Source organism: Nannobrachium achirus (genome assembly GCF_963921795.1).
Source record: "Nannobrachium achirus genome assembly, chromosome: 9".
Classification (NCBI taxonomy): domain Eukaryota; kingdom Metazoa; phylum Chordata; class Actinopteri; order Myctophiformes; family Myctophidae; genus Nannobrachium; species Nannobrachium achirus.
The window spans coordinates 55,340,478-55,362,280 of NC_137818.1; the positions used below are offsets into that span (position 1 = coordinate 55,340,478).

Genomic DNA, 21,803 nt, shown 5'->3' on the forward strand with positions numbered 1-21,803 from the left:
TAGCATTTGTTAGCATTAGCATTTGTCGGAAAAAAGTAGGGTTCCAGGGGTCACACAGCAATGTGTCACACATCCACAAGTTCGTCTCGACGAGCTAAACAACATACCAAAGGATAGACACTATCGGAAATGTAAGACTTAAAATCTATGTTTTGACGCCTTACTATAGTCTTATGTAATTTTGGGGGTTTTGATCACAATCTAAAAAAAATTGATTAATTTCATATCCACGCGTTCGTCTCGAAGAGCTATACAACATACTACAAGACGGGCGCTTAAAACCTATTGGTTTCCGAGTTATCGCACTTTGAACAATTTAGGATTAGATTTAGAATTAAGGAGAACATTTCAAAGACATTTTAAGTGTGCCTGCAGCTCGCTAAGTGTGTGCAACCTTGTGTAGCGGTTGGTGTTAGCATTAGCAGTTGTTAGCATTAGCATTTGTTAGCATTAGCATTTGTCGGAAAAAAGTAGGGTTCCAGGGGTCGCACAGCAATGTGTCACACATCCACAAGTTCGTCTCGACGAACTAAACAACATACCAAAGGATAGACACTATCGGAAATGTAAGACTTAAAATCTATGTTTTGACGCCTTACTATAGTCTTATGTAATTTTGGGGGTTTTGATCACAATCTAAAAAAATTGATTAATTTCATATCCACGCGTTCGTCTCGAAGAGCTATACAACATACTACAAGACGGGCGCTTAAAACCTATTGGTTTCCGAGTTATCGCACTTTGAAAAATTTAGGATTAGATTTAGAATTAAGGAGAACATTTCAAAGACATTTTAAGTGTGCCTGCAGCTCGCTAAGTGTGTGCAACCTTGTGTAGCGGTTGGTGTTAGCATTAGCAGTTGTTAGCATTAGCATTTGTTAGCATTAGCATTTGTCAGAAAAAAGTAGGGTTCCAGGGGTCGCACAGCAATGTGTCACACATCCACAAGTTCGTCTCGACGAGCTAAACAACATACCAAAGGATAGACACTATCGGAAATGTAAGACTTAAAATCTATGTTTTGACGCCTTACTATAGTCTTATGTAATTTTGGGGGTTTTGATCACAATCTAAAAAAAATTGATTAATTTCATATCCACGCGTTCGTCTCGAAGAGCTATACAACATACTACAAGACGGGCGCTTAAAACCTATTGGTTTCCGAGTTATCGCACTTTGAACAATTTAGGATTAGATTTAGAATTAAGGAGAACATTTCAAAGACATTTTAAGTGTGCCTGCAGCTCGCTAAGTGTGTGCAACCTTGTGTAGCGGTTGGTGTTAGCATTAGCAGTTGTTAGCATTAGCATTTGTTAGCATTAGCATTTGTCGGAAAAAAGTAGGGTTCCAGGGGTCGCACAGCAATGTGTCACACATCCACAAGTTCGTCTCGACGAGCTAAACAACATACCAAAGGATAGACACTATCGGAAATGTAAGACTTAAAATCTATGTTTTGACGCCTTACTATAGTCTTATGTAATTTTGGGGGTTTTGATCACAATCTAAAAGAAATTGATTAATTTCATATCCACGCGTTCGTCTCGAATAGCTATACAACATACTACAAGACGGGCGCTTAAAACCTATTGGTTTCCGAGTTATCACACTTTGAAAAATTTAGGATTAGATTTAGAATTAAGGAGAACATTTCAAAGACATTTTAAGTGTGCTTGCAGCTCGCTAAGTGTGTGCAACCTTGTGTAGCGGTTGGTGTTAGCATTAGCAGTTGTTAGCATTAGCATTTGTTAGCATTAGCATTTGTTGGAAAAAAGTAGGGTTCCAGGGGTCGCACAGCAATGTGTCACACATCCACAAGTTCGTCTCGACGAGCTAAACAACATACCAAAGGATAGACACTATCGGAAATGTAAGACTTAAAATCTATGTTTTGACGCCTTACTATAGTCTTATGTAATTTTGGGGGTTTTGATCACAATCTAAAAAAAATTGATTAATTTCATATCCACGCGTTCGTCTCGAAGAGCTATACAACATACTACAAGACGGGCGCTTAAAACCTATTGGTTTCCGAGTTATCGCACTTTGAACAATTTAGGATTAGATTTAGAATTAAGGAGAACATTTCAAAGACATTTTAAGTGTGCCTGCAGCTCGCTAAGTGTGTGCAACCTTGTGTAGCGGTTGGTGTTAGCATTAGCAGTTGTTAGCATTAGCATTTGTTAGCATTAGCATTTGTCGGAAAAAAGTAGGGTTCCAGGGGTCGCACAGCAATGTGTCACACATCCACAAGTTCGTCTCGACGAGCTAAACAACATACCAAAGGATAGACACTATCGGAAATGTAAGACTTAAAATCTATGTTTTGACGCCTTACTATAGTCTTATGTAATTTTGGGGGTTTTGATCACAATCTAAAAAAAATTGATTAATTTCATATCCACGCGTTCGTCTCGAAGAGCTATACAACATACTACAAGACGGGCGCTTAAAACCTATTGGTTTCCGAGTTATCGCACTTTGAAAAATTTAGGATTAGATTTAGAATTAAGGAGAACATTTCAAAGACATTTTAAGTGTGCCTGCAGCTCGCTAAGTGTGTGCAACCTTGTGTAGCGGTTGGTGTTAGCATTAGCAGTTGTTAGCATTAGCATTTGTTAGCATTAGCATTTGTCGGAAAAAAAGTAGGGTTCCAGGGGTCGCACAGCAATGTGTCACACATCCACAAGTTCGTCTCGACGAGCTAAACAACATACCAAAGGATAGACACTATCGGAAATGTAAGACTTAAAATCTATGTTTTGACGCCTTAGCAGTTGTTAGCATTAGCATTTGTTAGCATTAGCATTTGTCAAAAAAAGTAGGGTTCCAGGGGTCGCACAGCAATTTGTCACACATCCACAAGTTCGTCTCGACGAGCTATACAACATACCAAAAGATAGGCACTATCGGAAATGTAAGACTTAAAATCTGTGTTTTGACGCCTTACTATAGTCTTATGTAATTTTGGGGGTTTTTAAGACAATCTGAAAAAAATTGATTAATTTCATATCCACGCGTTCGTCTCGAAGAGCTATACAACATACTACAAGACGGGTGCTTAAAACCTATTGGTTTCCGAGTTATCGCACTTTGAAAAATCTAGGATAGATTTAGAATTAAGGAGAAAATTTCAAAGACAATTTAAGTGTGCCTGCAGCTCGCTAAGTGTGTGCAACCTTGTGTAGCTGTTCGTTTTAGCATTAGCATTTTTAGCATTAGTATTTCTAAGCATTAGCATTTGTTAGCATTAGCATTTGTCGAGAAAAAAGTAGGGTTCCAGGCGTCGCACAGCAATGTGTCACACATCCACGCGTTTGTCTCGAAGAGCTATACAACATACTACAAGACGGGCGCTTAAAACCTATTGGTTTCCGAGTTATCGCACTTTGAAAAATCCAAGATTAGATTTAGAATTAAGGAGTAATTTTCAAAGACATTTTAAGTGTCCCTGCAGCTCGCTAAGTGTGTGCAACCTTGTGTAGCGGTTGGTGTTAGCATTAGCATGTGTTAGCATTAGCAGTTGTTAGCATTAGCATTTGTTAGCATTAGAATTTGTCGAAAAAAAGTAGGGTTCCAGGGGTCGCACAGCAATGTGTCACACATCCACACGTTCGTCTCGACGAGCTATACAACATACCAAAGGATAGGCACTATCGGAAATGTAAGACTTAAAATCTATGTTTTGACGCCTTAAGCCCTTTGCACACAGGCGCGTTTAACCGCACGGATAAAACGGACAATATCATTTTTTGAAAAGAAAACAATGATTCTCTATGACCACATGCACACCGGCTCCGAATTAGCCGTGCGACGAGTGGCTGCCGCCGTGCGTTTTTTTCTCGATCGAACCCAGTTCGATTCGTGCGTCTTGTCGCATGCGGTGAAAAACTCATCACTCCTTTTATGACTCCTTTTGGGATCCGCAGCGCCGATTCCGCACAGCATTGCACACCAAATCCAATGCGTTTTATTCATACAGCAAACGGAAGAAACGCAACTGTCCTGTGTGCAAAGGGCTTTACTATAGTCTTATGTAATTTTGGGGGTTTTGAAGACAATCTGAAAAAAATTGATTAATTTCACATCCACACGTTCGTCTCGACGAGCTATACAACTTACCAAAGGATAGGCACTATCGGAAATGTAAGACTTAAAATCTATGTTTTGACGCCTTACGTCTTATGTAATTTTGGGGGTTTTGAAGACAATCTGAAAAAAAATGGATTAATTTCTTCTCCACGCGTTCGTCTCGAAGAGCTATACAACATACTACAAGACGGGCACTTAAAACCTATTGGTTTCCGAGTTATCGCACTTTGAAAAATCTAGGATTAGATTTAGAATTAAGGACGGTTGGTGTTAGCATTAGCAGTTGTTAGCATTAGCATTTGTTAGCATTAGCATTTGTCGAAAAAAGTAGGGTTCCAGGGGTCGTACAGCAATGTGTCACACATCCACACGTTCGTCTCGACGAGCTATACAACATACTAAAAGATAGGCACTATTGGAAAATTAAGACTTAAAATCTATGTTTTGACGACATACTATATAGTCTTATGTAATTTTGGGGGTTTGTTTTGCAGAGAATGATAAAATGTTCCGGTGTATGAGACCTTGTGTTGCGGAGGATGATAAAATGTTGCGGTGTATGAGACCCTGACCAGTGTGTTGCAGAGGATGATAAGGTTTTGCGGTGTACGAGACCCTGTGTTGCGGAGGATTATAAAGTATTGCGGTGTATGAGACCCTGTGTTGCGGAGGATGATAAAGTATTGCGGTGTACGAGACCCTGTGTTGCGGAGGATTATAAAGTATTGCGGTGTACGAGACTCTGTGTTGCGGAGGATTATAAAGTATTGCGGTGTATGAGACCCTGTGTTGCGGAGGATGATAAAGTATTGCGGTGTACGAGACCCTGTGTTGCGGAGGATTATAAAGTATTGCGGTGTACGAGACTCTGTGTTGCGGAGGATTATAAAGTATTGCGGTGTATGAGACCCTGTGTTGCGGAGGATGATAAAGTGTTGCCGTATATGAGACTGTGTTGCGAAGGATGATAAAGTGTTTCTATGTATATCGAAAAGCAAGATGTTCCACCTTTTTTTCAAAGTCTTCGAAAAAAAAGATGACATGTGGAAACGAAAGATGTTCCACCTTTTTTTTCAAAGTCTTCGAAAAACCCCTTATGTCGAAACCTCCAAAAGATGATAAAGACGAGGTTTCGACATAAGGCTATAGCCATATAGTCGTCCAAAAGATCACATACTATATATAGACTTATGTCAAAAGTAACCCCCAAAAGACAACATACTATATGTCGAAACCTCCAAAAGACTTTGATGATGCTGATAAAACGTTGAGGTGTATGTGACCCTGTGTTGCGGAGGATGATAAAGTGTTGCGGTGTATGAGACCATGTGTTTACTCACTCTGCCTGACAACACAAAGATGATAGTTTTCATAACCGATAATAGATGATACAGTTTGATAGACAACATGACAGATAGATCACTATCTGACAGCAGGACACCGCAGGGAATTGAACCCCGTCCCAGTGAACCAGGAGTTCCATACCAGTGTCTTTTTGAGGTTGTCTTAACGTTGCGTTTGTGTTCTCTTTCTATTAGAGCATACTACAAGTGTTAAATACAGTAGCTCTATGTTGTGATAGTAATCATTGCTTTAGAGTGTTTGTTCAGCTCTATATTGTGTTGAAACCTCCAAAATACGACATACTATAGCCTTATGTCAAAACCCCCAAAAGACGACATACTATAGCCTCCTGTGGAAACTAAAGATTCTCCACCTTTTTTCTCAAAGTCTTCGAAAAACCCCAAAAGACAACATACTAATAGTCTTTTGCCTTTTTTGGGGTTTTGAAGACGATCGAAAACATTTAAACTTGAGCTATACAACATACTTAAAGACGGGCGCTTCAAACCTACTGGTTTCCGAGTTATCGCACTTTGAAAAATCTAGGATTAGATTTAGAATTAAGGAGAAGATTTCAACTAACTAAGTATGGCGGATTACAATAAGTGTTTTGCCATTGCATGGCAGGCAAACTTAATTACTTAAGTATGGCGGAGTACAATAAGTGTTTTGCCATTGCATGGCAGGCACACTTAATGATCAGCACTCGATAGATCAACATGCCGCCATCGCAGCCGTCTCTACTACGGCAGGAGCTAGCTTTCCATGTGTCGCCATGGGAACCAAAGCGTTCAGTAAAAGGGGTGGGACCCCGTCGCCGACGGCTGGTTGCTTAACGATTTGGACCACAACGGCAATTGCGTCATAGCAGCCGTAGTCCCGCCTCACGTTACGGTAGTAGAAACGGGTTCCTTAAATTCCCCATTGGTACCTAGGAGAGATGACCAAATACAAATCGACATTCTTTAATAGCGTAGACTTCTTGTCAATTGAGTAATGCTCAAAGTTTAACATTAATTAAGTGTGCCTGCCATGCAATGGCAAAACACTTATTGTAATCCACCATACTTATATAATAATAATCACTTCACAAAATTTCGGCATGTAATAACTGCCGCAAGATTTACACCATCCCCGCAATATATACATCAAAACGTGCGGCTCGGCCGGGAATGGGTTGCTATCACTTTTTTTTCCGATCCGCGTTACCATGGCGACGTAATTCGCAAAAAACGACGACCAAAAACCCCATTGACTTTGAATGGGGGAAATGTCGGCAAGTAATTACTGCCGCACGATTTGTGCCACCCGCCCAATATATATATCAAAATGTGCGGCTCGGCCGGGAATGGGGTGCTATTACTTTTTTTTCCAATCCGCATTACCATGGCGACGTAATTCGCAAAAAACGACGCCCAAAAATACCATTGACTTTGAATGGGGGACTAAAAATAAAAAAAACTTTGGCACCACTATGGCATACTTTTGCCTAGCAACGTAATTTAAACTTTAAGACGCTCACACGACTTTGGACTTTTTTTCTGGCCAATAGGGACGAGCTATAATTGATTAAGCCCCGCCCCTCTGTATTCCTATTGGCTGGGCTTTAAACATCCATAACTCCACTTCACAGTATGGTACCGTCTTGAAACTTGAAGCAAGAGATTGAAGCATATCTCCATATACAGTACATGGATCTCCATATATGGGTACTAGGGGTCTCATATGGGTAACTGGTCCGATATACATCACTGGCCAGATGGCCAAGACATGGCTTGTCGCCCTTAGGCATCTTACTAGTAGACTGTAATATTTATTTATTTATTTGAGAAACAAATAGGATTTGACTTCAGGCTGAACAAAGACTTATAGATCCCCATTTGGATTTACCTTGTGTATCCATGTGAGCTTTAGGGGGCTCTGCAGACAAGGCACGCCCAGTCATCCATCCATCCATCCCTCTATCCTTAAAGTTTACCCATAATTCTTCCACTGTGCTTCTCATTTCCTCTCTGATGGCCTGAGGATAGGTGGGACAGAAGGAGAGGTGGAGGGAACGGCCCAGGCCAGATGGGATCTGCATCTAATGGTCCTTTTAGAGGACTGCCTCTGGACCCAGACCAGCAGACTATAATAGTGAACAGTGGGGGAAAGTAACCAAGTACATTTACTTAAGTACACTTTTGAGCTATTTTTACTTGACTTGAGTATTTCCAATTTCCAATACTTTTACTTCTACGCCGCTACATGTAGAATCCAAATATTGTACTTTTACGCCACAGCATTTATTTGAAAACTTTAGTTACTAGTTAGTTTGCAGATATAAATTATAATATTATAAAACATACATTAAAGAAGTAGTTCACCCCCAAAATGTTTTTTTTCTATTGATTACTCACGCCAACTTGAGTTCAATAATGTTTTTTGTTTTTTGTCACGTTCCTAAGACAAAAAATGTTTTATAGTAAAATTACCCTGATGGTTTCCCCATCCAGGGCCATGCATTCAGGTCCCCTTCCGGAATCAATGGGGGTAAATTTACTATAAATACAATTTGTGTCTTAGGAATGCGACAAATACAAAAAAAATAGTGTCTATATGGCATGAGGAAAAGAAATTGCCAATCTACAAGCTCACAACGCGCCGCATCGCGACACATTGTGAGCAAGTAGACCTGCTATTTTCAAACATTTTGTACTTTTACTTTTGGCACTTTAAGTACATTTTGAACACTTTTACTCAAGTACAATTTAAATTACATTTTGACTTTTACTTGTACCAGGATATTTCTATATTGCAGTATTGATACTTTTACTTAAGTAAAATATGTGAGTACTTTTTCCACCACTGATGGTGGGCAGGGATGTGTGTTCTGCCACCATTCATTCCAACTGATCTATAGTATATCTAAAGATGCCGTCTGTCTAAATAGCCGCATTGCATTCCCTTTTATCGTCGTACATCTGCGTTGATTTATTCTGTCTCTATGCAGATTGCCAATGCCCCCGCAGTGAACCTGACGGGGTAATGCACTGCAGGGGAGAAGTGGGCTCTCGAGACAAATCATTGGGTTCAAAGAGTCAACGAGACCCACAAATGGTGCTAGTCAGACGGGCAGTGGTTCTCAAACGTTGTTCCAGGAAGGAAGTGTGGGGCCATGTTTTGATAACAGCTGCTGATAGTGTGATAGGGCCATTTAAACCTGCTATGAGGGAATCTGAAGCCTTGCGCCGGATGAGATCCATTTATCCGCCTGAGATCCATTTATCTGCCTGAGTCACCAACAGTAGGCCGCCCAGGGGTGTCATACCAAATTCTGGGCCCTGGGAACAAGGATTCACTCACATTTTGTGCTTTAACTATTGAAAAATAGCAGATATACAGTAGTATTTTAAAACAAAAAAAGTTTTTTTGAAAAGCTTAAGTTTCTATGTCAGTGGTGCTCAAATATTTTCATGTGAAGGACCCCCAAAATGGCCACGGACATCAAAATATTTGTTCCAGGGACCCCCCAGAAGCAACATTTGAGTTACAAATGTTCGCTTAAAAAGTACATATTCAAAGATTTCACACATTTTCACGACTTTTCAAAAATAGCAGATCTACAAGCTCGTAGCACGGCACTCGGCCACGCTGTGAGCTTGTAGATCTGCTATTTTTCAATAGCTAAAGACAGGCCCCTCCACCTTGGGCCCTAGTAACTCAGTCCCACCCCCCCCCCCCCTGTGATGCCCCTGAGGCCGCCTCACCCAATGGTGAATAACTGGAGTTGACCACATTATGGCTGGTGAGGGATAGAGGTGGAGTGGAGCACTGGGCCCACAGTACTGCCCAAAATGAGATTTACATTCCATACTTACATTCAAATGACATTAGGTTCCACAACTATAGAGTTGCCATCTATCACTTGCACACTCACTGTCAACATTAGCCAACCATCTGTCTGATAGGTCTCCAAAAGAGCCTCTAGTGTGGACATGTGTGTGTGTGTGTGTGTGTGTGTCTGAGAAAACAGGTGGGCAGGCGGATGCGTTGCTTGTTGTCACATGGTGGTGCTGTTCAAACAAAATGAACAGTCATAGACGTGTGTGTGTGTGTGTGTGTGTGTGTGTGTGTGTGTGTGTGTGTGTGTGTGTGTGTGTGTGTGTGTGTGAGTGTGAGTGTGAGTGTGCGCGTGCACGTGCGTGTGCGCGTGTGCGTGTGCGTGTTTAACCCAGAATCTAGTGCTCCTATTAACCCTTTTTAGCCTTGTTACTCAGAGTGCTAGACTGGCTCATAATCTTTGCAGCCTTTGAGAGATGGGCAATGTCAAGATATACAGTAGAGTAGACATCCCTGCCTTCTGACCTCAAACTGCTGAGATGGAACTTGGCGAGAGCCTTTCTACCTTCTGATTGTGCATAATTATGCAAGACATGCACTTCCATTAGAATTAGAATTTGCGAGTGAGTGTGTGTGTGTGTGTGTGTGTGTGTGTGTGCGTGTGCGTGCGTGCGTGAGTGCGTGTGTGTGGCAAAAACTTTAGAACAGTCTGCAGCACCAGGCATCACCCTAGCCAAAACAAAACAAGTCAAATGCTTACTCTTTGCAGATGACCTGATGCTGCTGTCTCCAACCAAAGAAGAACTGCAGCAGCAACTTGATCTCCTGCACAAATTCTCCCATGACATGAGCCCTTACAGTAAACCTAACCAAAATATAAAATCATGATATTTCAAAAGAGATCCAGCCGCCAAAACCAGCAATTCTTTCTAAATACAATCCCATTTAGAAGTACAAACAAAAAACTACACCTACCTTGGCCTAAACATCAGCAGCACACAACATTTCAACCAAGCTGTAAAAGACCTGAGGGACAAGGCAAGAAGGGCTTTCTATGCCATCAAAAGGAACATCAATATAGACATCCCAAATAAAAACCTGCCTAAAAATACTGGACTCCGTGATAAAAACCAATTTCCCTCTAGTTGTGAGATCTGGGGATCATCCGCAAACCAAGACCTTGAAAAATGGGACAAACACCAAATAGAGATTCTCAGAATCCAGCGGAAAACACCAAAATGCATGCAGGGCAGAATTCGGACGATACCCCCTCTCATAATCAAAATAAAAAAGAGAGCATTCAAATTGTATAACCACTTAAAAGAAAGTGACCCAGATGCACTTCATAACAAGGCACTCACACACAGAGAAACTCTAGAGAGATGCCCCCTCAGCCAACTGGTCCGGGAATTCTGTACACAAACACAAGCAGAGCCACCAGACAGACAATTCACTGGACTAAACCAAATTATAAAACAGCAGAAAGAAAGTTACCCGACACATTGGAGCAGGGATGTGCTGGCCATTGGGAAAAGCGAGACAATTCCCGAACGGCCGGTTCATTCCCGGCCGATCCAGGCCGGCCATTAGGAAAAAACACAAATAAAATGTCGGCCTTCGTTCCATTTTGGGGGCTGGGCGGCCAACAAAGTAAACTGTCACTGTTGGGCAGAAACCTCGTATCTCCAAGTTTCAAATGTACAAATGTTTTTGCAAAGCAAAGCCCTGCTTCATCATACAACGCCGTTGCACAAAAGTAGTGAAAACAGCAGATCTGCACACAACGCCTCGCGGTGCGAGGCGTTGTGTGCTTGTAGATTGGCTGTTTTCACTAGTTTAAATCATTTTTAAAATGATAAATACAAAACAAACGGCTTTGGACATACAAGGTTTCCACCCGGCAACGACAAAATATAACTCATGTACAGTAACTGGCCCACTGGCTTGTCACTTGTCATGATCTGAAATGGCAAATCTTTGAGTAGCAGCAGCGCTATAGAGAGAGTTCTCTCTCTATAGCGCGCAATGAGGGCCTCTCCAACTTTTTTTCCCGGGCTGAATCAGGGGCCCAGCACGTCCCTGCATTGGAGAGAAGCAATCCAAAAGCAGAGCAAACTAGAATGCTATTTGGCCCTACAGAGAATACACCGTGGCAGAATACCTGAGCAAGGTGAAGAACAGACTCACTTTTGGCAATGTAAACGTATGTTTTCTCATGCCAATAAAGCCCTTTGAATTGAATTGAATTGTGTGAGGACCTGTGCCGTTGTGTTGCTGTTGTGTTGATGTTGTGTAGTTTGCTGATGCTGTGTAGTTTCTTGTGCAGTTGTGTTGGTGTTGTGTAATTGTGTTGATGTGTGATGGCCAGTGTTGGAAGTAATGTGTTACTGTAACACAACTACTTTTGGTGATACATAACATTACTTCTTCCAACTCAGTAATGTCTTTCAGTTACTGATATTTAAATGGGTCTATTACTCGCTTTTATGTGAAATTATTCAACAACTTTAGAGAGGAGTATTTATTATGATCCGACTTCTACATGTCACACAAGCTGTCTGACTGTGTCTGTGACTTCCCTGGCCCTTCTCTAATGGATGAACACTTGGCATGCTGTGTGCGCCTGGCAATTTGTAGATTCCATAAAAAAGAGATGTCAACATAATTAAGTTTGTCATGATATACTGAGAGCAGGAATGGGAAAAGCTAATCAGAATTGCTGACAGCTGTAGCATGCAGATGCTATCAGGCCTCTTGTCCATGGCGATATAATGAAAGCGGGTCATTTCAACAGGTAACAGCTGTTCATGGTTAATTTGTTCAATTATGGGGAGGAGAGGATGCAGTATGGGGTTAAATTAAGGCCAATTCAAATTCGTATTCGTACTTTGCCTTTTTTTTACTCGTAAACATTTTTACCAAAAAAACTATACGTAAACAAATTAATTGGAAAAAAATATCTGTAAAAAAAAAAAAAGTATGAATGTTTTTGGGGAAGCTGCAGTGATTATAATGCCAAAACAAAAAAACAAGACAAAATACGAATATTTTCTTACTGATTTACGAGTTGTTTTGTTGGTTTACTTCATCACGAATGCTTTCATCATCTCACGCACACGAATGAAACGCTCACGCACACGAATGAACCGGCCAATAATCACGTGATCGGCAGAGAGCCAATGGGGGTGCGGCCTTTCCACTAGCCAATCATAATTCTCCATTCTTGGCAGCAGTTGCCATGTCTGGTAAAAGTGAGTAATCTGTTGTTTATGTTCCTCACATAATATACCTATATCCACACGATATTTGTTTTTAAACTATTGACTAAATTGACTAATCAATCATTTTTATACATTAAATAAAATAGAAATGCATATATTATTAATACACACGATAAAAGCACTGATAAAGGTCACTTACAGATGCTGCAAATCAAAACTAGACAATTAACCTTACCTCCGGCCCTGACCTTTTTACTGTAAATACAATATTTATTGTTTCTTATTTTTTTCTTATGATTGATGATACAATGTGCACAATAGCCTAATGCATTTTATTATTCTGTCATTTAATGTACATAGCATCCATGAAATGTGAAATGGATGATTACAAAAACAGACCATTTGGCCAAAACAAACTAGTTACTATGATGAACAGTGTTTCATAACAGATTACAGTACAACTTTGACTGTACAACCTGGATTAATGAACATTTTGCTAATAAAGAATGCAATCAATTCCTAATGTAATTTATTTACTTACCAGCAGACCCTCTGATGTTATAACCAAGCTAAATAAGTGTTCATGTACAATAGGTTATTTCACATTGATGTTAGCAGACAGTGATGACCAAGATCAACTTTAGGCTGGAAGGAAAAAATGCTACAATAGTCAAATACAACTGCACAGAATTATATTTTATTAGACAGTGGCTCCACAGTGTGTGGCAACCAAGTTAATCAAACAGATTTTCCTGCTGAGTCCCCGTTTCAATGATGTGTTCAATTGCTGAATCTTATTTGTTAGTTTCTTTCTACATGAAAACTAATTATAATAGAACTTGCAGAATTAATTGTACAAAATTATCGATGTGATTGTTTAGAGATGTAAAGGATGTTTGGAGGAGGGTTTCAGTATTTCTAATGTAGGTGTTGTAACAGTAATACAGTGCCTGGAAAGGGCATTACATAGAACTGAAAATGGAAGGACCATAGGTTAAGTGTCTGTTCAGCTCTACAACGCTCTTCAACCTACTAAGGCTAGACTCATTGGCTAAGTTGACCTCAACAATGAAGATAGATGTCCCTACTGTGGTGTCAAATTTCAACATCTCAAAAGTGCATTCTGCTGTAATTATATTAGAAATGGGCAAATAAATAATACAAATAAGCACCTAAACTATTTTCAAACAGTAACAGAGCACACATGAAACACATTAACCACTGTGTGCTGGATTCCAGGTAGTGAAGACTGTACGAGGGAGAAGGACACTTTGAGCAGAACACTTGTCGACATAACACCTGTCCAGGCAGGGAGGAACATGAACCCAGTGGGAATTAGGAACTTTGGTAACGATGCCACCCCAGAGCAAGAATATCATACAAGGTTTCATAATTTTAGATTGTAATTAGGGAAAAGCAAAGATGGGAGAGTTAAATGTTTTCATTTAGTTCTATTGTTTTAGCGATTTTAAATACTTTATTTCAGTGCATGTGTGCAAGTGCCTAAATGTGTCCTTTTAGACACAATAAGCTGGCAATTTATTTTATTACAATTTACAGTGACACTACTAGCCCCCATAAGTAACATCTGCCCATGAAAGATTGTGGTGCCTCTTTTTGAATGGACTTATTGTATCTAAAAATACATATTTAGCCATTGTACACATGTCCCCAAGCACTGAAAGCAATGTAATCAAAATCGCTAAAATTATAGAAGAAAATTAACACATTTTAACACTCATCTTGTCTTTTCTCTAATTACAATCTAAATATGAAATCTTGTAAAGGTGTCCATTCAGTCAAGTTTGCGATTCTATGTGGTGATGTCAGACGGAGAGAGAGAAAAACAGAGAAACCATCACTCCTCGTGCTCATAGCGGAGGGCGTTGTAGAAGCCATGGAAATCACTGGGCAACACCTGCTTCATTTCTTGCAGATGTTTGAAGTTCATCGCTTTAATGGTGCGGCGGCAAGTGTAGAGTGGGGACACTGTGGTGATGTTGCTCTTCTTCCTCAGTGATGGGGACTCGTAGGGCTTCCAGGCGTCTGAGTGGTCGATCTTGTACTCCATACTGCCATCAACGTTGTACCTAGGATGAATACAAGGACAGTGACAGGGGAGAAAAGTCAGGTTTTAATACTCATTAAATAATGTTTGTTTTGGTTTCCGCAGCTATGTCATTATTATGTATTCAAATACCTGATTGCTCGGAGGTCATGCACGGTGGGATCCCCAGTGACCTTTCCCGGGCAGATGGCTTTGCAGAGGTTCACCTGGCTGAAGTTTTTGAAGAAAGTGTGGTCTACATACTTCACTTGGTATGGCCTGGGATTGGTACGGGCTTCCCGGATGGCAACGACATACTCAGCTGGAACGCAGATGTCTCTGTTCCTCAGTCTTCTCTCAATCACACTGTGCACAGGATGTACTCATCATAAGAGGGATGTTCTTCGAGGAAGTGCACGATGCACGAAGCAAACTCGTTGGCAGAGAGACCAGCTTCACCCTCGTGCCATAAGTAATTTGATGCATCATGTGAAGTCATGTCATACATGGTAAAGTTATGGACACAGAGCTTGGTCTTGAAATAGAGGGATGAGGCCTGTAGCTTGGAGCAGAGCAGGAGCCCCTGAAGATCCATGCATGTCACCAAGGTCTTCTCACCTGCCTCGTCTTTGTCCTTCTGCTTCATGGCTTGTGCAGTGTCCTTTTTGTTGCAGTGCTCCTTCCATGTGGCAGCCTCAATGTTCCCAGCCTTGAACGCACAGCAGGTATCACACTGGTCTTTCTTCGGGTGAAAAAGAGAGTAATTCAAACATTAAACATTCTGGTGAACACTTGCCTTGACAGCGCCTGGATGCCATGGTCTGCACTGGAACGGATATTCTGCATGGAGGTGATTGATGGACTTGAACACAGGCTCCAGGTACATCTTAGTAGCCTGATCTCAGACTCAGCTCACTCTGAGAGTGGGCGGGGTCTCTGGTCTGGAAGCAGGCTAACATCTTAGAGGACGAGGACCGGCAGTAGTGCGAGGGAACTTTTGGAAGGTCCAGAAGGAAGGTCTTCAAGAAGTCAGACTCCTCTTTCCTTACCCTCACCCGCTTCTGCTTATCTTCCTCAGTAGGGCTTTTCCCTCTTCTTCCTACCCACTTCAAAAAAGACCACTGCTTCAAGCCTAGGGTTGACAGGAACATGCGTTGGCACACTCCGAGTCTCCTGCCATCTACGACAAGGTGACAGAAAATGGATGCCGACCTCCTGGATTTCTCTGCTCCTGTCCTCCGTCGCTTTACACTGCTCACCTCTACCAATGATGCAACATAAATCTTCCTCTCACGCCAGTCTAATTTCTCCCAGAAGTACTTGAAGATCTCTTCTCGCTTCGACTCTTCCACTTCTCTGCAGTGCAGTTTACTGGACCTGTGGCCGGCTGCAGACTGACATGACACACCCATTTTTCTTCCCTCCTTTAACACTGACTCTCTATTCTTCCTAGGCCAGATATGACTGGCCTATCATTCTACGCCTCTTCTGGATGTTGTTCTTCCAGCCCTCTGGATTTCTCCTCTTCCTACAGAGACCAGCATCAACACCTGAGGAGTCTTCTTCCACCTCAAGTCCTATATTGTGTCACAAAAAGAGAGAAAATTTGTCATTCAGACCATTAGTGTGCGAGTCTCTCTGTGTGTATCTGTGCAGCCCCTTGCGTGCACATCTGTGTGGGTATGTACATGTGTACTGTATGGATGTGTAGTTGAAAGAAAAGAGTTAAATAGCAAACATGCACCATGCAAGATACTACATTACACACATGTGCATCAATGTGTCCATATTAATAATGACAACAACACCTTCATTTCCAGATTCCGATTCACCAGGAGAATCACCATGTTGGTCACGTTCAGGTGTCCAGTTTCGATCAAGCGGATCTGGGAAAGAAAGAGGAACAAACAGAATGCACACGTTGACATAATTCAGTGTTGCTAGGACTTTGCATTCTTTGCTCTGGCTGACTTAAGCCTGGTTGTAGACAAACCTTCTTCGTCCCCACTTGTGTCGTCATCCTCAACTCCTTCAGAATCTTCATCCTCCACATTTGAGTCCGGCTCAACTCTGTCTGCACCTAAAGAACAGAAAAGAAATATGAGATGTTCTCACATTAAGTGTGAGGCGCTTTCTGGTCATGTACAGTATGATTCTGAAGGAAAAAAATGAAAATGCAACATTCAGCAGTCACTATTTGTGTTTATTACAGTGATTATTAATAATAATACCTTCATATCCAGATTCAGCAGCACCAGAAGAATCACCATGTTGGTCACGTTTAGATGTTAGGGTTAGTGGTCGAGTGGATCTGGGAAAGAAAGAAACAAAATGAATGCAATGTTAACACACCTGCAATTCAGTGTCAGGCTTTGCTCTGGCCAATAGCCTCGGTTCCCTGGCACTTGTTAGTTTTACACCAACCTTCTTCTTCCCCACTTAAGTAGTCATCCTCAATTCCTTCTTCGCCTCCCTCATTTGAGTGAGGCGCAACAACTTCTGCTGCAGAAAAAGAGAAGAGACTGAATGTCAAATAGAAAACATGCAGCATTGACAATAATGCAAAGTGTCACATGTGTGCGTCATGTTTTTGTATGAAAGACTCTATACAGCTATTAATATTACCTTCATATCCAGATTCAGCAGCACCAGGATTATCCAACTCTAATTTAAGGTTCCATGATGAATCAAGCTCATCTGGTAAAAACATAAGAGGAACACAATGTACAGTGAATGCAAAGTAGAAATTACATTGCCAAGATGTTGCATCCTTTGCCCTTAATCTGTTTTACCACAAACCTTACTTCTCTCTCAGTGGGTGTGTGTGCGTGCGACAAAGACAAACCTTCAATCTCCTCAATTGATGAGTCCTCCACAACTGCTTCTCCTGCTGCTTCTCCTGCTGAAAGGGGAAAAAGGTCACACGAATTAATGAAATGGCTACTTTTTAAGATTGTGATACTACAGCAGATACTGATTAACAATTTGTGTTAAGGTAATAATACTATGTTTGAAACTAGTACAGCAACAATTCAAAATGGGTACTTAGTGCATGTTTAGGGATTTGTAACTAGGACAGCAGGTACAATACAAAACCACACATATGTGTTTCTATGCACTATAATTCATAACACACCACACCACATACCTTCACTCCCAGATTGAATCAAAACAGCTGACCCAGCACTGGCAGCATCAACTTGGTCACAATCAAGTGCATCTTGGAAAGATACAGATTATCATTAGAACACTGAATACAGCAGCTAATTATTGTAATTCATGATTAAAACACTTTGATTTCCAAATTAATCACACAAGTTGCACCACAGCCAGAATCACTACACACATCATTAAACTGAGCTGACTTATTCCTATTTTTCTTTCTATTTTTTTTTATCGCACAAACCTTCTTCGCTGCTTTCACTGCTCTCTAGTACAGTCTCTGCCTCGTCATGTCTGCCCCTGACATACTTGACGCTAACCAAAGCACACAGCTCCTCCATAGAATACATCATCCTGAAATGTTATACTGAAAATAAAAGGAGAATACAGGGTTAAAATCAAGGGTAACACAATGGTGTAAAGTAATTAAGTACATTTTCTTAAGTACTGTACTTGAGTACAATATTGAGGTATTTGTACTTGACTAGAGTATTATCAATTTCCAATACTTTTAATCCACTATATCTCAGATCCAAATATTTTACTTTTACTCCACTACAAGCTGAATTATTTCCAATTTCCAATACTTGTACTCCTCTATATCACAGATCAAAATTATTGTACTTTAATACACAACAAGCTGAGTGCCTTTGGAGTACTTTTACTCCAATGCAAGCTCACAGTGCGACACATTGTGAGCATGTAGATCTGCCATTTTCAAAATATTTGAAATGGGACATTCTGCATAGAGTACTTTTACTTTTGGCACTTTAAGTACATTTTGATGCCAACACTTTAGCCATTTTATCAAGTACATTTTGAATTCCAGACTTTTACTTGTAACAGAGTATTTCTACATTACATTATTGATATTTGTACTTAAAGTAAAAACATTTGAGTACTTTTACCACACGTAATGGTACGTTTTTGTCCAGATGGAACCAAATGGACCCTTTATGGACCCGTTAAGGGTCCATTTGGTTCCATTGACACTCCATAGAAGTTGTTGTGCTGGCAGCTTAATGTAATGGTACGTTTGTGTCCAGATGGAACCAAATGGACCCTTTATGGACCCGTAAAGGGTCCATTTGGTTCCATGGACACTCCATAGAAGTTGTTGTGCTGGCAGCTTAATGTAAGGTATAAGGTAAAGGTAAATGGAAAACCACATGGCAAATTATTTGATCGATAACGCCAGTTGCGGTGGGTTGACGGAGGCGAACCATGTTTGAAGCAAAATCAGTGTACGACGCTGCTTGTTCAGAGAACAAACAGACAACACAAACATCAGAGAACAATACTTTCCTTGAATAATAACAATTCACACGACGCCAAGCACAATCGTGAACATGATCGTTGGTATAACCTAAGCATACAGTTCTCAACAAGACATTTGGTGATACTTTACCTTGTAATAATGTCGAATTCCGTGTCGTTTAGTGAAGAAAAAGTTTGTTGCTCTGAATCATTCCCCTCCTCCAGTCCTTCTTCTCCCGCGGTTAGATACGCGTAGTGTGATGGACAGGTTGAACATCCAATGGTGATGTCGTTTCGGAGCGTATCTCCGTTGGCTGTTGGATACGCGGTGTGATGGACAGGTCCCACATCCAATGGTGATTACTGTTTCAGCGTATCTCCCCGCCCATTACATACGCGGTTTGAGGGACATGTCAAACATCCAATGGTGATGCGTGTTAAATAGCTTGGTCAATAAAACAACTTTCCATTGGCCATTTACACACCAGCTGATACTAGCAGAGAGGAGAGTGAAAAGTAAAAATCCATAATAATGGATTTACGTGGTTTTCATTGGACAGCGACGATATTCTGTACTACTAACCATGTTCATCTTTTTCGATTAAAACACATGAATCATGACATGTTTACGTCTTGTGAATTATATCAGCTTTATTCAAATGCATTCAGACAATACAGGCAATATCATTTCAAGGCAATTAGCCTTTTATTTAGGAAAACAATAGAATGTAGTCTTGTATCAGCTTTATTCAAATGTATTCAGACAATACAAGCAATATCATTTCACATGCAATTGGCCTTTTATTTAGGAAAACAATAGAATGTAGAGTATTGTATTTTGGGCGGATTTTGTTTGCATATTGTAAATTAAATTGAATAAGGTTCTGAATAATGTAGGTGTAGCTATAGAATAGGCAAAGACAAATGTGTGTTGTGAATAGAATCAATAGTTTCCTTCCCAATAAAGTACAGGGGTGTGAGTTTTCCTGAACCAAACAGTCGTCAACCTCCCTCACCACGAAGGACCACAGAAAGTTTGTTGTTCCTTCTTGGAGCTCTTTCAAGAGGTTGAATTCTCAAATCTGATTGCTGCTACATCCTGCCATCGGAACCCTGATCGGCTGATGTGGTCCATGTCATCACAGTTCCTGAAAGAAAAATAAATGTACCCAAGACAAGACTATGTATATTATTAAATGTATTTTTATGTATGGTAAGAACAGATATTTACTGTTACTATAGCTATCATTTTACAATGTTAATGAAACTGGACTTAGTCAAAAGTAAAGTTGTTTATTGCGACCGTAGGTCGCATCTTACTACAGAAAGCTGCTCGAGGTGTCCGTGCGTCCGTCAGTCACACCTCACACGTCACACTTTTGGCCTGCTCATATCTCGGCCACCGTTGGCCCGATCCATGCCAAAATTTCCACACAAACTCCTTGCCTGCCAAACTACAACCTCCAAGGACCCCCGGAGTTCCAGGGACCCCCAGGTGTAAAAAAAATACCAAATGTGCAAAAATGACCAAATGACCACCCCAACGGAGCTGCTCACGGGGAATTCCTGGGGACCACCCACTCCTGGTGCTCCAGAACGGATGCAAAAGTGGTGGCGCCCCCAGTGGAGGACCCCCTGCCACTGCAGCTCACATAAAATGCCGTAACTCAGGCTAGGAGCGTCCGGGAGAGCCGGGGCCAGTACCTATTCGTCCGCCAAGGCAACGCGGACAGCCCACCCCTCATTTCTCACATGGCCCTCTTCTAGCGCCACCTACAGGCCGATTTTTAAAACACATTTTTGGCCACTGCTCCTACAGTTTTGGCCCGAAAATCACTACACAGTATGTCTACACTCATGTCATCAACATGGATCAGGAAGTTTATGGAATAAAAAATGTTTGCCCTATTTGTGGAGATAAGTGACCTACGGTCGCTTATCTCCCGATTAGGGAGTCTTACTGGTAACATGTACTGTGTAGACTATTTTTACTTTAATTAAAGAATACATTTAACCAAATGAACCTGTAAAGGTCTACACTCAGATTGAAATTAACATTGAGGATTTTTACTCTATTTGTACAGATTGTTTGGTCCCCATATACTCGTTTGATAATCACCAAATTAATAAGAGGTAATAAGAATTGACTTGTATTATCCCACATTCCCACTGACCCCCATTTAGGCCAGTGACCCCATAAGAGAACATTTTTACGGCTCTAGCAGTGATTCCCAACCATTTTAATTTCAAGGACCCCCAGTTTGACATCCATTAGGCTACTGACCCCCCATTTAATAGCATTTGTATCTCTGAGACCCCAACTTATATTGTAAAATCATACGTTAGCATAACTCAGAGTGTACACATGGAACCAAATACAGTTACATACCCCTAAGGGTCCATTTGGTTCCTAACTATAATTTAGCTGGGGACCCCCTGGAACTCCCTGGGGGTCCCCGGACCCCACTTAGAGAACCAACAGTCTGATGATGTAGTAGCCTATTATAGACGGAGCTAAGATGCTAATGAGGCTAGCGTTAATATTAAACTTTCTTTACATCAAATAAAGACCCCGGACTAAACCCTAAAAGACACTACTGCTAAGCACATTTAACAAACGTTTTATTAGATAGATTGCTGTATTTTATGATAATAATAGCGACGTTATCTTACCTTTCTCTGTCGGCTCTGCTGTGAAGACTGTAGCATAGTTACATACGTTTCCCATAAACAACAGAAAGCAGAGATTACTCACTTTTACCAGACATGGCAACCGCTGCCAACAATGGAGAATTATGATTGGCTAGTGGAAAGGCCGCACCCCCATTGGCTCTCTGCCGATCACGTGATTATTGGCC

The 21,803-nt window shown here is 41.0% G+C and overlaps 1 protein-coding gene across 7 annotated transcripts; it reads right to left on the minus strand.

Annotated features, from left to right (window-relative positions):
- Positions 1 to 13,639: 13,639 nt before the first annotated feature.
- Positions 13,640 to 19,430, minus strand: LOC308291654 (uncharacterized protein). 7 transcript variants are annotated; one of them, XM_080733727.1, is made up of 11 exons: positions 19,097 to 19,430; positions 17,933 to 18,055; positions 17,675 to 17,746; positions 17,372 to 17,428; positions 17,152 to 17,223; positions 16,951 to 17,025; positions 16,758 to 16,837; positions 16,520 to 16,606; positions 16,335 to 16,412; positions 14,680 to 16,103; positions 13,640 to 14,569 (listed from the first exon to the last, which is right to left on the minus strand). In XM_080733727.1, the coding sequence occupies exons 2-7, from the start codon at positions 18,039 to 18,041 to the stop codon at positions 16,821 to 16,823; spliced, it is 402 nt and encodes a 133-aa protein (XP_080589853.1). In that variant the 5' UTR covers positions 18,042 to 18,055; positions 19,097 to 19,430; the 3' UTR covers positions 13,640 to 14,569; positions 14,680 to 16,103; positions 16,335 to 16,412; positions 16,520 to 16,606; positions 16,758 to 16,820. The 7 variants fall into 5 exon arrangements, 6 of the variants coding, with proteins under 6 accessions (XP_080589852.1, XP_080589853.1, XP_080589855.1 ...); XM_080733725.1 differs by having other exon boundaries at positions 16,951 to 17,028; XM_080733726.1 differs by having other exon boundaries at positions 16,951 to 17,028; positions 17,372 to 17,425.
- Between the last annotated feature and the right edge of the window lie 2,373 nt (positions 19,431 to 21,803).

What these genes read in the sequence shown, in the direction of transcription:
- LOC308291654 (XM_080733724.1), bottom strand. Translation starts at nt 18,041, where the DNA reads ATGATGTATTCTATGGAGGAGCTGTGTGCTTTGGTTAGCGTCAAGTAT. An exon ending in GATTCAATCTGGGAGTGAAG is followed by an intron (nt 16,607 to 17,674) that starts GTATGTGGTGTG and finishes TCTGTTCTTTAG; the next exon opens with GTGCAGACAGAGTTGAGCCG. An exon ending in ATCGGAATCTGGAAATGAAG is followed by an intron (nt 16,104 to 16,334) that starts GTGTTGTTGTCA and finishes GACACAATATAG; the next exon opens with GACTTGAGGTGGAAGAAGAC.